The 14,489-nt window shown below is 46.6% G+C and overlaps 1 protein-coding gene across 2 annotated transcripts in view; it reads left to right on the top strand.

Moving 5' to 3' along the window:
* Positions 1-477: 477 nt before the first annotated feature.
* The window catches only part of LOC148029642 (uncharacterized), a 70,406-nt gene continuing 56,394 nt past the window's right edge, over positions 478-14,489 (top strand). Inside the window, exons 1-2 of one of the 2 annotated variants that reach the window (XM_087685881.1) lie at positions 478-719; positions 828-923. In XM_087685881.1, coding sequence (XP_087542007.1) covers positions 666-719; positions 828-923 — 150 coding nt within the window. In that variant the 5' untranslated portion in view covers positions 478-665. The remainder of the gene's footprint in view (positions 720-827; positions 924-14,489) is intronic. The other variant, XM_087685882.1, reaches the window with a different exon arrangement.

Raw genomic sequence — 14,489 nt, 5'->3', positions numbered from 1 at the left:
GAGAGAGAGAGAGAGAGATGCTCCCTTCTTGGTGTCTTGATAGCTCTTATGTGAGCAACACCTTATTGCCTTATCACTCAAAAAATAATGAATGAGTATACACATGTATAGTTGGGGTTAGTGATAAGATGGGGAGCAAACCACATTGGCCTTTATCACAATAGAAAAGTCTCTTTGAGGTTTGACAAATGACCCATATTCAAAGATTAAATGTTGGAATAGCAATACATTACCAAACAATAGAAGAAGACATAATAGCATTTCATCTTGTCTTACTAATGTGCCTAACCAAATCATGTATTTTCAGGGGCAAGGCACGTGTAAGTCACTTGATTTACACATGCAACTCTTTAAGTGTGCAAGCAAACCATCCCATGCAAGTTGAAGTTTTCTAGAGCACATAGTTATTAATCACCTTCAAAAAGACACGAGAAGAAGAGAGAAAGCATGGAGAATAAGAGAGAGAACCTAAAAACCAACATATGTCAACATGCCATGTAGTAGTAAAAATTGGAGGTAGTTCATGTACTCTCGTTTTTGGACGGTATTCTGTCAACCAAGCGAACCAGATGGCGCGGAAGTTAATGTGCACAACTCACACGCAGTGGACTTCAACTCGATCGACTCGAGGAGGTCGATAGAACCTGTGAGAACTTCCTCACGTCATGAAGAAGAAGAAGCAAAGGGAAGAGGAACAGGGTCAAGACGACGATCGTCTGGTTAGTATCGATAGACGTGCTGTCTGCATTAGTAGATATCTGCAGGGAGCGGGCACATTATCTCAGTTGGATTTTGTTGTGTGTGTGCGTGTGTGTTTGTTTTGGCAGAAACCGGTGAAGAAGGAGGAGAAGAGGAAGCGGACTTCAGCTAACCCTAACGATGCGGAATCAGATGATGATCTGGATCTTCCTACCTTGACAACTGTCGGTTAACCTCCTTTCCCTATTTGTATAGCTTTTGCTTTCTCTATTTTGTGAATGCCGTGTCAATAATCTCTAGCTCATTACCAGAGACGGTTTTTATTCTTCTCATTGAATTTCATGTTGGATTCCGGAAACGGTAGTGTGGGAATTGTCGAAGTACTGATACAGATGATTGCTATAGTTAATCGACTTTTAATAGCTCCGAAGAAATTTACAAAGATGTACATGTGCTCAACAGTCTAGCTGGAGCTGTCTGTAAATAAAAAATCACTCATATATACAAGCCTCTCAAGGTGGTCTGGGGGGATGGGGAATCATTACTGTGTGAGTGTGTACATTTAAACACCGAAGGACAACCGTTCCATAATATAGTTCTGGAATGTAGTTCTAGTTCAGTTTTGCCTTAAATGTTTGCATATTCTGCTGAGCACCTCCACAACAGCTCTTTTGTTAAATCAACTGCAATTTCTTAGGCCAATGGCAGATGTTCTTTTTGTCCACTTTCTTTCATTGCTTCCGAGGAGGTGGCAACAAACAATTTGATATACTTCCAAATTACACACACTTAAAACTAGAGAGAGCAAAATTTGTGTACATAAGTACTTGTGTGTATATGTGTAGTGAAGTATGCAGGTTTGTCTTATTTAGATGTTGTGAATACTCTAAAGGCTTCCATTTGCCAGCTATGAAGAAAGGTGCTCATTTGTACATGAACAAGCATGCATACAAATGAACAAGCGTGCAAGCTATGGGGAGTCCAAGCTCTAGACACTAGGAATCCAATTGCTTTCATTGGCCTCAACTCATGTGGGATGGCACTTTGGGAGAGTATCTATATTTGATATTTTTAGGTCTTTGTAAAGGAGGAGATCTTTGATCAATGCACATCAATTTTACAAGCACTATGCATACAATGTTTAAATAGGGCTATTTGAAATAAGGAGGATGTTTAAAATCCAACTTACCCCCCTCCCCCCCAAAACCACCCCAGGCGCGTTGTTGTACTAAGCTATTCTTAAAAAATGTAAGGTCCTTTGCCCTTATAGACTTGGTAGGTTCTTGGGCAGCCACGGTGCACCCATTGACCGATGCCTTGGTTGCATTGGGGTGGGACCTTTCAATTATTCAAAGAGGGTGTAGACATAATTTATAGTCCATCTCGAGCATAGTCATTTACGTAAGTGATGTACATATCATGGTTGTATGGGCACAGTGTGTAAGTGCATTTCATTTTTTAGTAGGCGCCATATTATGGCTGGTTGACCTACATCAATGGCCTCATTAAATGTGGGCCAGTGTCCTTATTATTTTTCATTATTGTAGTCTATCTAAAGATTGCCTCTTCTCTATCTCTCAATCATGTATACATGCACATTCTATCTTGTTAGAGAGAGGGAGACTGGGAGCACTTTGCTAGTTGCCCGCAACTTGTGCCTTTGTACACCCTCTTGTGCTTTGGTGTATGGATTCCATTTTCTGAGTCCATTATCTTTGATTTCATGTTTTCTTGTTCCTTTGTTCAGTACTTTGTGTTTACTGCAGATTCATCTTTTTGCTTCTATTGCTCCACATTATTTTGACATGGTATTAGAGCCTAAGCATTTTGATTCACACGCTGTTTGTGGTTTCTAATGGTTGTTTCAGGTCTGGCCTCTCTTCTTGACTGCTAGAATCATTGTGTTTTGCGTCGATCTTGATCTGGCTGGTTTGGGTGCCTCATCTAACAGCTGGGCGACCTGTTCCTTGTGTGTTCTTAGTGCTGTACCCTGTGTTTTCACTGCTGCATTTTGTGTTTCGATCTGCCTGGCCATTGTTTGTATTAATCTGTTGACATTTGATCATTTTTCCAATCGTTTTTCATTTTCTTTCTGCAGGTGTCATCATCTTTGTGATTGTGTTTCTGAGTTCTCTCTTTTCTGTGTTTTCAGCCTGATTTAGATGCTTCAACGGAAGATTCAAGATTCACACATTGGTTGCCATGCCTCTATTCACTACTTACTTCATGTTGGGTTTCTACTCACGCCTACGCTCAATCACAGAGGAGTGTCAGTGATCAGTAGGACATTGAGGCACTTTTTACTTTCGGTACGAGAGGTTTTTTTCCCTAGACTTAGTCTTATTTCGTATGTGCTTATGTCACACACTTACGGGCACTTATCGTGTTCGGGTGTGAACACCCCCTACAACCCTAAGGTTTAAGGGTTGTACTTTGTACTTTCAGATTACACTCTTTTAGTCTATTGCATTGGGTGTCGTGCTTCACTCTCCACACTGTCTACTGCACTGTGAGTTGAGCTTCGATCCTCTCTCCTTCTCACATTTGGTATCAAAGCTAAGGCTCTACACAGATCAGATCAGCTCAGCTCATAGGAGTCCCAGTTCGGTACAGATCTGCTCCCTGTCCATTGTCAACACTAGGAGTTGCCTTGCTTCCGCTCAGTCAGCCTGAGCCTGTCAGAAGCAGACGTCTTGCCCTTGACCAGTGACCTAGGCCATGCAGCCTCTAGTCCACCCCCCTAATAAATGTCAGAAGTGGAGCAGCGGTGGAAGCATAAACATATGCTGAAATAAACTGCTGAAACACAAGACAAAAAGAGAAAAGAAAAGAACACGATACAGATGAGAACTCAGATGTATGCACGGGAAATGGAATCCATATATCTGAACACGAGACAGTCGCATACAATAGTGAGTCACTGGCTGCGTGGGCACTGGCACTGGCATTGGCTCCTCTCTCCACAGAGTCTGCAGGTGGTGAAGATGATGATGATGACTGAGGAGGAGCACTGAGTATAAATAGGCGGAAAAAGTGGGGAGCAATAATGCTGGTCGGACAGCATTAATGCTGGCCGACTGGTGCATAAAAATGCTCCATTGGCATAAAATGCCACACAAGAAAAAACGTAAAATACCTAATAAAAATGCCCCGCCCAGATCAAGCTCAGACTCACACATGAGCTGACAAATACTCTGCTAACACCCTCTCTCAGATCATGGGTAATCTGATACAATACAATAGTACAATGAAAAGGGATCAGAAACTATAGAACCACCAAGTAGACCCATGGATACCCAAGCAGTGGATGATCAAGCCACCACCAAGGTGCCTCGGAGAAAACCTGATGTCGATGTGGATCGTACCAAACACCTGAAAATAGAGAAGATCATAGAATGTCTCTGTGTCCATCACCAATGTCTCGTAGTAGCATACAAGACCATCTTGTAAAAAATGCCCCTGAATATAGGTGACCATGGATTCCCCGCCTTTGGCCAGACCGCCAAAGTGTCCCCTCATGTGAGCTCCAGACGAAAGCCTCCTGCTCTCTGTCAGATAACCAGCTCATCATGAACCTAGATGTCAATCCCAGCTCTAGGATTTGATTCCGCCAGACTGAAGTTGATGCGTCAGGGATGTCCCTCTCTAGAACCTGTGCACCTGTATAAAAGTATAGATGAGGCGCGGCTGCCCCATCTGAACACCCGCTCACACTCCCTCTCTGGCACAAGAGAGTCGTGAGGGATGACCTCATCACCACCACTCGAAAGCAGCCGAGGAAGGGGCCACCAAGCCCTTCCCGTGATCCGAAGAAGAGGATCCCTTCCGCGCCTTGGACTTCACCTTGGTCGGAGGATCTGAGTCGGAGTCTGATGAAGGAGAGGACTCATCGGTAGAGTCAACATCCCACTTCTTCTTCTGCTCCTTCTTCCTGGAAGCTGCTAACGTCTTGCAGTCCTTTCGCAAATGTCCCTTCTTGCCACAGTGGTAACATTGGGCCTTCGACTTCTTCTTCCCGTTACCCCTCTCTGAAGCTACATAAGCCTCGCCTCCATAATGTGCTGGAAGTCGCCCCTGTAATCTCAAGGATGTCTCATGCTCAAGAAGCATCGAGGTCATATGTGTAAAACTGACAGGAGTCGATGATGTTTGCGCCCGCAAAGCATTGGCCACTCCATCAAACTCCGGGGGGAGCTTGTAGAGGACAGTCCCGACGAGATGCGCCTCGGGAATAGCAGATTGCATGTGCCGAAGCTGGTCCTGTATCTGTGTAACACGAAGAAGAAAAGATTGAATAGTATCTTTCGGCTCAAACTTCATCTGCTGGAGCTGGCCATAAAGTGTGACTGCCCGCATGGTGGAAGGTGCCTCGTACATCTGCTGCAACTTCGGCCATACTTCAGGAGATGTCCTACAGGAGGTAACTGCCGGTAAGACCGCTTTAGAAATACACCAAAGCAACGCCGAGTAAGCACGGGCATCGTCCGAGTCCCATGTGAGCACCGCTTCCTCATGGTTGTCCTCATCAAAGTCTTCAAGAAGAGGAAAAGGACGGAGAGGACGAGGATTAGCTCCACAGATGATGTACCATAACCGCTTCTGCACAAACCAAGCTTTCATGACAGCACTCCATGTGAGATAATCAGGTCCATGTAACTTATCATCAGTGGAAGTGCACGGAGGAGCCATATGGAGAGGATAAGAAGAGAAGTAGAGAAGAGATGGAATTTAGAGAGGAAACACAGCCAAAACACAAGCACAGACTGCAGAAAATGAGAGTTCACATGCAATATAACCCAAAATCTGATCAATAGAAGACAAAATCTGCTGCAGAAAGTCAAAAAATCAGTCAAAAACTGCCAAAAACAGCAAAAATGGCCTGAAGTAACAATCATCCAGCCATGAAAGATGCTAAATCAGCAAAAACGCAGGCTGTAAACTGGAGAAAAACAGGTAGAAAACTGTCGCCAGCAGCTGCAGATGAAAAACGCAGGCAGCAGAGGGTGCGTAGGCAGCAGGCGATGACAAAACTGCAAAAAACGCAGGCTGAAAACAGCCCCAAAACAGGTCGCCTGGCTGCTACAGCAGTCGCCTGATCAGCAGGGGTACAAAACAGTCCTGAAATCAGCAATAAAACACAGCAGAAACACACATCCTGAAAACTGATACCATGTCAGAAGTGGAGCAGCGGTGGAAGCATAAACATGTGCTGAAATAAACTGCTGAAACACAAGACAAAAAGAGAGAAGAAAAGAACACGATACAAACGAGAACTCAGATGTATGCACGGGAAATGGAATCCATATATCTGAACACGAGACAGTCGCATACAACAGTGAGTCACTGGCTGCGTGGGCACTGGCACTGGCACTGGCACTGGCTCCTCTCTCCACAGAGTCTGCAGATGGTGAAGATGATGATGATGACTGAGGAGGAGCACTGAGTATAAATAGGCGGAAAAAGTGGGGAGCAATAATGCTGGTCGGACAGCATTAATGCTGGCCGACTGGTGCATAAAAATGCTCCATTGGCATAAAATGCCACACAAGAAAAAACATAAAATACCTAATAAAAATGCCTCGCCCAGATCAAGCTCAGACTCACACATGAGCTGACAAATACTCTGCTAACACCCTCTCTCAGATCATGGGTAATCTGATACAATACAATAGTACAATGAAAAGGGATCAGAAACTATAGAACCACCAAGTAGACCCATGGATACCCAAGCAGTGGATGATCAAGCCACCACCAAGGTGCCTCGGAGAAAACCTGATGTCGATGTGGATCGTACCAAACACCTGAAAATAGAGAAGATCATAGAATGTCTCTGTGTCCATCACCAATGTCTCGTAGTAGCATACAAGACCATCTTGTAAAAAATGCCCCTGAATATAGGTGACCATGGATTCCCCGCCTTTGGCCAGACCGCCAAAGTGTCCCCTCATGTGAGCTCCAGACGAAAGCCTCCTGCTCTCTGTCAGATAACCAGCTCATCATGAACCTAGATGTCAATCCCAGCTCTAGGATTTGATTCCGCCAGACTGAAGTTGATGCGTCAGGGATGTCCCTCTCTAGAACCTGTGCACCTGTATAAAAGTATAGATGAGGCGCGGCTGCCCCATCTGAACACCCGCTCACACTCCCTCTCTGGCACAAGAGAGTCGTGAGGGATGACCTCATCACCACCACTCGAAAGCAGCCGAGGAAGGGGCCACCAAGCCCTTCCCGTGATCCGAAGAAGAGGATCCCTTCCGCGCCTTGGACTTCACCTTGGTCGGAGGATCTGAGTCGGAGTCTGATGAAGGAGAGGACTCATCGGTAGAGTCAACATCCCACTTCTTCTTCTGCTCCTTCTTCCTGGAAGCTGCTAACGTCTTGCAGTCCTTTCGCAAATGTCCCTTCTTGCCACAGTGGTAACATTGGGCCTTCGACTTCTTCTTCCCGTTACCCCTCTCTGAAGCTACATAAGCCTCGCCTCCATAATGTGCTGGAAGTCGCCCCTGTAATCTCAAGGATGTCTCATGCTCAAGAAGCATCGAGGTCATATGTGTAAAACTGACAGGAGTCGATGATGTTTGCGCCCGCAAAGCATTGGCCACTCCATCAAACTCCGGGGGGAGCTTGTAGAGGACAGTCCCGACGAGATGCGCCTCGGGAATAGCAGATTGCATGTGCCGAAGCTGGTCCTGTATCTGTGTAACACGAAGAAGAAAAGATTGAATAGTATCTTTCGGCTCAAACTTCATCTGCTGGAGCTGGCCATAAAGTGTGACTGCCCGCATGGTGGAAGGTGCCTCGTACATCTGCTGCAACTTCGGCCATACTTCAGGAGATGTCCTACAGGAGGTAACTGCCGGTAAGACCGCTTTAGAAATACACCAAAGCAACGCCGAGTAAGCACGGGCATCGTCCGAGTCCCATGTGAGCACCGCTTCCTCATGGTTGTCCTCATCAAAGTCTTCAAGAAGAGGAAAAGGACGGAGAGGACGAGGATTAGCTCCACAGATGATGTACCATAACCGCTTCTGCACAAACCAAGCTTTCATGACAGCACTCCATGTGAGATAATCAGGTCCATGTAACTTATCATCAGTGGAAGTGCACGGAGGAGCCATATGGAGAGGATAAGAAGAGAAGTAGAGAAGAGATGGAATTTAGAGAGGAAACACAGCCAAAACACAAGCACAGACTGCAGAAAATGAGAGTTCACATGCAATATAACCCAAAATCTGATCAATAGAAGACAAAATCTGCTGCAGAAAGTCAAAAAATCAGTCAAAAACTGCCAAAAACAGCAAAAATGGCCTGAAGTAACAATCATCCAGCCATGAAAGATGCTAAATCAGCAAAAACGCAGGCTGTAAACTGGAGAAAAACAGGTAGAAAACTGTCGCCAGCAGCTGCAGATGAAAAACGCAGGCAGCAGAGGGTGCGTAGGCAGCAGGCGATGACAAAACTGCAAAAAACGCAGGCTGAAAACAGCCCCAAAACAGGTCGCCTGGCTGCTACAGCAGTCGCCTGATCAGCAGGGGTACAAAACAGTCCTGAAATCAGCAATAAAACACAGCAGAAACACACATCCTGAAAACTGATACCATGTCAGAAGTGGAGCAGCGGTGGAAGCATAAACATGTGCTGAAATAAACTGCTGAAACACAAGACAAAAAGAGAGAAGAAAAGAACACGATACAAATGAGAACTCAGATGTATGCACGGGAAATGGAATCCATATATCTGAACACGAGACAGTCGCATACAACAGTGAGTCACTGGCTGCGTGGGCACTGGCACTGGCACTGGCTCCTCTCTCCACAGAGTCTGCAGATGGTGAAGATGATGATGATGACTGAGGAGGAGCACTGAGTATAAATAGGCGGAAAAAGTGGGGAGCAATAATGCTGGTCGGACAGCATTAATGCTGGCCGACTGGTGCATAAAAATGCTCCATTGGCATAAAATGCCACACAAGAAAAAACGTAAAATACCTAATAAAAATGCCCCGCCCAGATCAAGCTCAGACTCACACATGAGCTGACAAATACTCTGCTAACACCCTCTCTCAGATCATGGGTAATCTGATACAATACAATAGTACAATGAAAAGGGATCAGAAACTATAGAACCACCAAGTAGACCCATGGATACCCAAGCAGTGGATGATCAAGCCACCACCAAGGTGCCTCGGAGAAAACCTGATGTCGATGTGGATCGTACCAAACACCTGAAAATAGAGAAGATCATAGAATGTCTCTGTGTCCATCACCAATGTCTCGTAGTAGCATACAAGACCATCTTGTAAAAAATGCCCCTGAATATAGGTGACCATGGATTCCCCGCCTTTGGCCAGACCGCCAAAGTGTCCCCTCATGTGAGCTCCAGACGAAAGCCTCCTGCTCTCTGTCAGATAACCAGCTCATCATGAACCTAGATGTCAATCCCAGCTCTAGGATTTGATTCCGCCAGACTGAAGTTGATGCGTCAGGGATGTCCCTCTCTAGAACCTGTGCACCTGTATAAAAGTATAGATGAGGCGCGGCTGCCCCATCTGAACACCCGCTCACACTCCCTCTCTGGCACAAGAGAGTCGTGAGGGATGACCTCATCACCACCACTCGAAAGCAGCCGAGGAAGGGGCCACCAAGCCCTTCCCGTGATCCGAAGAAGAGGATCCCTTCCGCGCCTTGGACTTCACCTTGGTCGGAGGATCTGAGTCGGAGTCTGATGAAGGAGAGGACTCATCGGTAGAGTCAACATCCCACTTCTTCTTCTGCTCCTTCTTCCTGGAAGCTGCTAACGTCTTGCAGTCCTTTCGCAAATGTCCCTTCTTGCCACAGTGGTAACATTGGGCCTTCGACTTCTTCTTCCCGTTACCCCTCTCTGAAGCTACATAAGCCTCGCCTCCATAATGTGCTGGAAGTCGCCCCTGTAATCTCAAGGATGTCTCATGCTCAAGAAGCATCGAGGTCATATGTGTAAAACTGACAGGAGTCGATGATGTTTGCGCCCGCAAAGCATTGGCCACTCCATCAAACTCCGGGGGGAGCTTGTAGAGGACAGTCCCGACGAGATGCGCCTCGGGAATAGCAGATTGCATGTGCCGAAGCTGGTCCTGTATCTGTGTAACACGAAGAAGAAAAGATTGAATAGTATCTTTCGGCTCAAACTTCATCTGCTGGAGCTGGCCATAAAGTGTGACTGCCCGCATGGTGGAAGGTGCCTCGTACATCTGCTGCAACTTCGGCCATACTTCAGGAGATGTCCTACAGGAGGTAACTGCCGGTAAGACCGCTTTAGAAATACACCAAAGCAACGCCGAGTAAGCACGGGCATCGTCCGAGTCCCATGTGAGCACCGCTTCCTCATGGTTGTCCTCATCAAAGTCTTCAAGAAGAGGAAAAGGACGGAGAGGACGAGGATTAGCTCCACAGATGATGTACCATAACCGCTTCTGCACAAACCAAGCTTTCATGACAGCACTCCATGTGAGATAATCAGGTCCATGTAACTTATCATCAGTGGAAGTGCACGGAGGAGCCATATGGAGAGGATAAGAAGAGAAGTAGAGAAGAGATGGAATTTAGAGAGGAAACACAGCCAAAACACAAGCACAGACTGCAGAAAATGAGAGTTCACATGCAATATAACCCAAAATCTGATCAATAGAAGACAAAATCTGCTGCAGAAAGTCAAAAAATCAGTCAAAAACTGCCAAAAACAGCAAAAATGGCCTGAAGTAACAATCATCCAGCCATGAAAGATGCTAAATCAGCAAAAACGCAGGCTGTAAACTGGAGAAAAACAGGTAGAAAACTGTCGCCAGCAGCTGCAGATGAAAAACGCAGGCAGCAGAGGGTGCGTAGGCAGCAGGCGATGACAAAACTGCAAAAAACGCAGGCTGAAAACAGCCCCAAAACAGGTCGCCTGGCTGCTACAGCAGTCGCCTGATCAGCAGGGGTACAAAACAGTCCTGAAATCAGCAATAAAACACAGCAGAAACACACATCCTGAAAACTGATACCATGTCAGAAGTGGAGCAGCGGTGGAAGCATAAACATGTGCTGAAATAAACTGCTGAAACACAAGACAAAAAGAGAGAAGAAAAGAACACGATACAAACGAGAACTCAGATGTATGCACGGGAAATGGAATCCATATATCTGAACACGAGACAGTCGTATACAACAGTGAGTCACTGGCTGCGTGGGCACTGGCACTGGCACTGGCACTGGCTCCTCTCTCCACAGAGTCTGCAGATGGTGAAGATGATGATGATGACTGAGGAGGAGCACTGAGTATAAATAGGCGGAAAAAGTGGGGAGCAATAATGCTGGTCGGACAGCATTAATGCTGGCCGACTGGTGCATAAAAATGCTCCATTGGCATAAAATGCCACACAAGAAAAAACGTAAAATACCTAATAAAAATGCCCCGCCCAGATCAAGCTCAGACTCACACATGAGCTGACAAATACTCTGCTAACACCCTCTCTCAGATCATGGGTAATCTGATACAATACAATAGTACAATGAAAAGGGATCAGAAACTATAGAACCACCAAGTAGACCCATGGATACCCAAGCAGTGGATGATCAAGCCACCACCAAGGTGCCTCGGAGAAAACCTGATGTCGATGTGGATCGTACCAAACACCTGAAAATAGAGAAGATCATAGAATGTCTCTGTGTCCATCACCAATGTCTCGTAGTAGCATACAAGACCATCTTGTAAAAAATGCCCCTGAATATAGGTGACCATGGATTCCCCGCCTTTGGCCAGACCGCCAAAGTGTCCCCTCATGTGAGCTCCAGACGAAAGCCTCCTGCTCTCTGTCAGATAACCAGCTCATCATGAACCTAGATGTCAATCCCAGCTCTAGGATTTGATTCCGCCAGACTGAAGTTGATGCGTCAGGGATGTCCCTCTCTAGAACCTGTGCACCTGTATAAAAGTATAGATGAGGCGCGGCTGCCCCATCTGAACACCCGCTCACACTCCCTCTCTGGCACAAGAGAGTCGTGAGGGATGACCTCATCACCACCACTCGAAAGCAGCCGAGGAAGGGGCCACCAAGCCCTTCCCATGATCCGAAGAAGAGGATCCCTTCCGCGCCTTGGACTTCACCTTGGTCGGAGGATCTGAGTCGGAGTCTAATGAAGGAGAGGACTCATCGGTAGAGTCAACATCCCACTTCTTCTTCTGCTCCCTCTTCCTGGAAGCTGCTAACGTCTTGCAGTCCTTTCGCAAATGTCCCTTCTTGCCACAGTGGTAACATTGGGCCTTCGACTTCTTCTTCCCGTTACCCCTCTCTGAAGCTACATAAGCCTCGCCTCCATAATGTGCTGGAAGTCGCCCCTGTAATCTCAAGGATGTCTCATGCTCAAGAAGCATCGAGGTCATATGTGTAAAACTGACAGGAGTCGATGATGTTTGCGCCCGCAAAGCATTGGCCACTCCATCAAACTCCGGGGGGAGCTTGTAGAGGACAGTCCCGACGAGATGCGCCTCGCGAATAGCAGATTGCATGTGCCGAAGCTGGTCCTGTATCTGTGTAACACGAAGAAGAAAAGATTGAATAGTATCTTTCGGCTCAAACTTCATCTGCTGGAGCTGGCCATAAAGTGTGACTGCCCGCATGGTGGAAGGTGCCTCGTACATCTGCTGCAACTTCGGCCATACTTCAGGAGATGTCCTACAGGAGGTAACTGCCGGTAAGACCGCTTTAGAAATACACCAAAGCAACGCCGAGTAAGCACGGGCATCGTCCGAGTCCCATGTGAGCACCGCTTCCTCATGGTTGTCCTCATCAAAGTCTTCAAGAAGAGGAAAAGGACGGAGAGGACGAGGATTAGCTCCACAGATGATGTACCATAACCGCTTCTGCACAAACCAAGCTTTCATGACAGCACTCCATGTGAGATAATCAGGTCCATGTAACTTATCATCAGTGGAAGTGCACGGAGGAGCCATATGGAGAGGATAAGAAGAGAAGTAGAGAAGAGATGGAATTTAGAGAGGAAACACAGCCAAAACACAAGCACAGACTGTAGAAAATGAGAGTTCACATGCAATATAACCCAAAATCTGATCAATAGAAGACAAAATCTGCTGCAGAAAGTCAAAAAATCAGTCAAAAACTGCCAAAAACAGCAAAAATGGCCTGAAGTAACAATCATCCAGCCATGAAAGATGCTAAATCAGCAAAAACGCAGGCTGTAAACTGGAGAAAAACAGGTAGAAAACTGTCGCCAGCAGCTGCAGATGAAAAACGCAGGCAGCAGAGGGTGCGTAGGCAGCAGGCGATGACAAAACTGCAAAAAACGCAGGCTGAAAACAGCCCCAAAACAGGTCGCCTGGCTGCTACAGCAGTCGCCTGATCAGCAGGGGTACAAAACAGTCCTGAAATCAGCAATAAAACACAGCAGAAACACACATCCTGAAAACTGATACCATGTCAGAAGTGGAGCAGCGGTGGAAGCATAAACATGTGCTGAAATAAACTGCTGAAACACAAGACAAAAAGAGAGAAGAAAAGAACACGATACAAACGAGAACTCAGATGTATGCACGGGAAATGGAATCCATATATCTGAACACGAGACAGTCGCATACAACAGTGAGTCACTGGCTGCGTGGGCACTGGCACTGGCACTGGCTCCTCTCTCCACAGAGTCTGCAGATGGTGAAGATGATGATGATGACTGAGGAGGAGCACTGAGTATAAATAGGCGGAAAAAGTGGGGAGCAATAATGCTGGTCGGACAGCATTAATGCTGGCCGACTGGTGCATAAAAATGCTCCATTGGCATAAAATGCCACACAAGAAAAAACGTAAAATACCTAATAAAAATGCCCCGCCCAGATCAAGCTCAGACTCACACATGAGCTGACAAATACTCTGCTAACACCCTCTCTCAGATCATGGGTAATCTGATACAATACAATAGTACAATGAAAAGGGATCAGAAACTATAGAACCACCAAGTAGACCCATGGATACCCAAGCAGTGGATGATCAAGCCACCACCAAGGTGCCTCGGAGAAAACCTGATGTCGATGTGGATCGTACCAAACACCTGAAAATAGAGAAGATCATAGAATGTCTCTGTGTCCATCACCAATGTCTCGTAGTAGCATACAAGACCATCTTGTAAAAAATGCCCCTGAATATAGGTGACCATGGATTCCCCGCCTTTGGCCAGACCGCCAAAGTGTCCCCTCATGTGAGCTCCAGACGAAAGCCTCCTGCTCTCTGTCAGATAACCAGCTCATCATGAACCTAGATGTCAATCCCAGCTCTAGGATTTGATTCCGCCAGACTGAAGTTGATGCGTCAGGGATGTCCCTCTCTAGAACCTGTGCACCTGTATAAAAGTATAGATGAGGCGCGGCTGCCCCATCTGAACACCCGCTCACACTCCCTCTCTGGCACAAGAGAGTCGTGAGGGATGACCTCATCACCACCACTCGAAAGCAGCCGAGGAAGGGGCCACCAAGCCCTTCCCGTGATCCGAAGAAGAGGATCCCTTCCGCGCCTTGGACTTCACCTTGGTCGGAGGATCTGAGTCGGAGTCTGATGAAGGAGAGGACTCATCGGTAGAGTCAACATCCCACTTCTTCTTCTGCTCCTTCTTCCTGGAAGCTGCTAACGTCTTGCAGTCCTTTCGCAAATGTCCCTTCTTGCCACAGTGGTAACATTGGGCCTTCGACTTCTTCTTCCCGTTACCCCTCTCTGAAGCTACATAAGCCTCGCCTCCATAATGTGCTGGAAGTCGCCCCTGTAATCTCAA

Source organism: Lygodium microphyllum, chromosome 10 (genome assembly GCF_053477565.2).
Source record: "Lygodium microphyllum isolate KBCC chromosome 10, Lygodium_microphyllum_v1.1.10, whole genome shotgun sequence".
Classification (NCBI taxonomy): domain Eukaryota; kingdom Viridiplantae; phylum Streptophyta; class Polypodiopsida; order Schizaeales; family Lygodiaceae; genus Lygodium; species Lygodium microphyllum.
The sequence above is the reverse complement of the archived record's forward strand: the minus strand, read 5'-3'. Positions and strand labels throughout refer to the sequence as shown.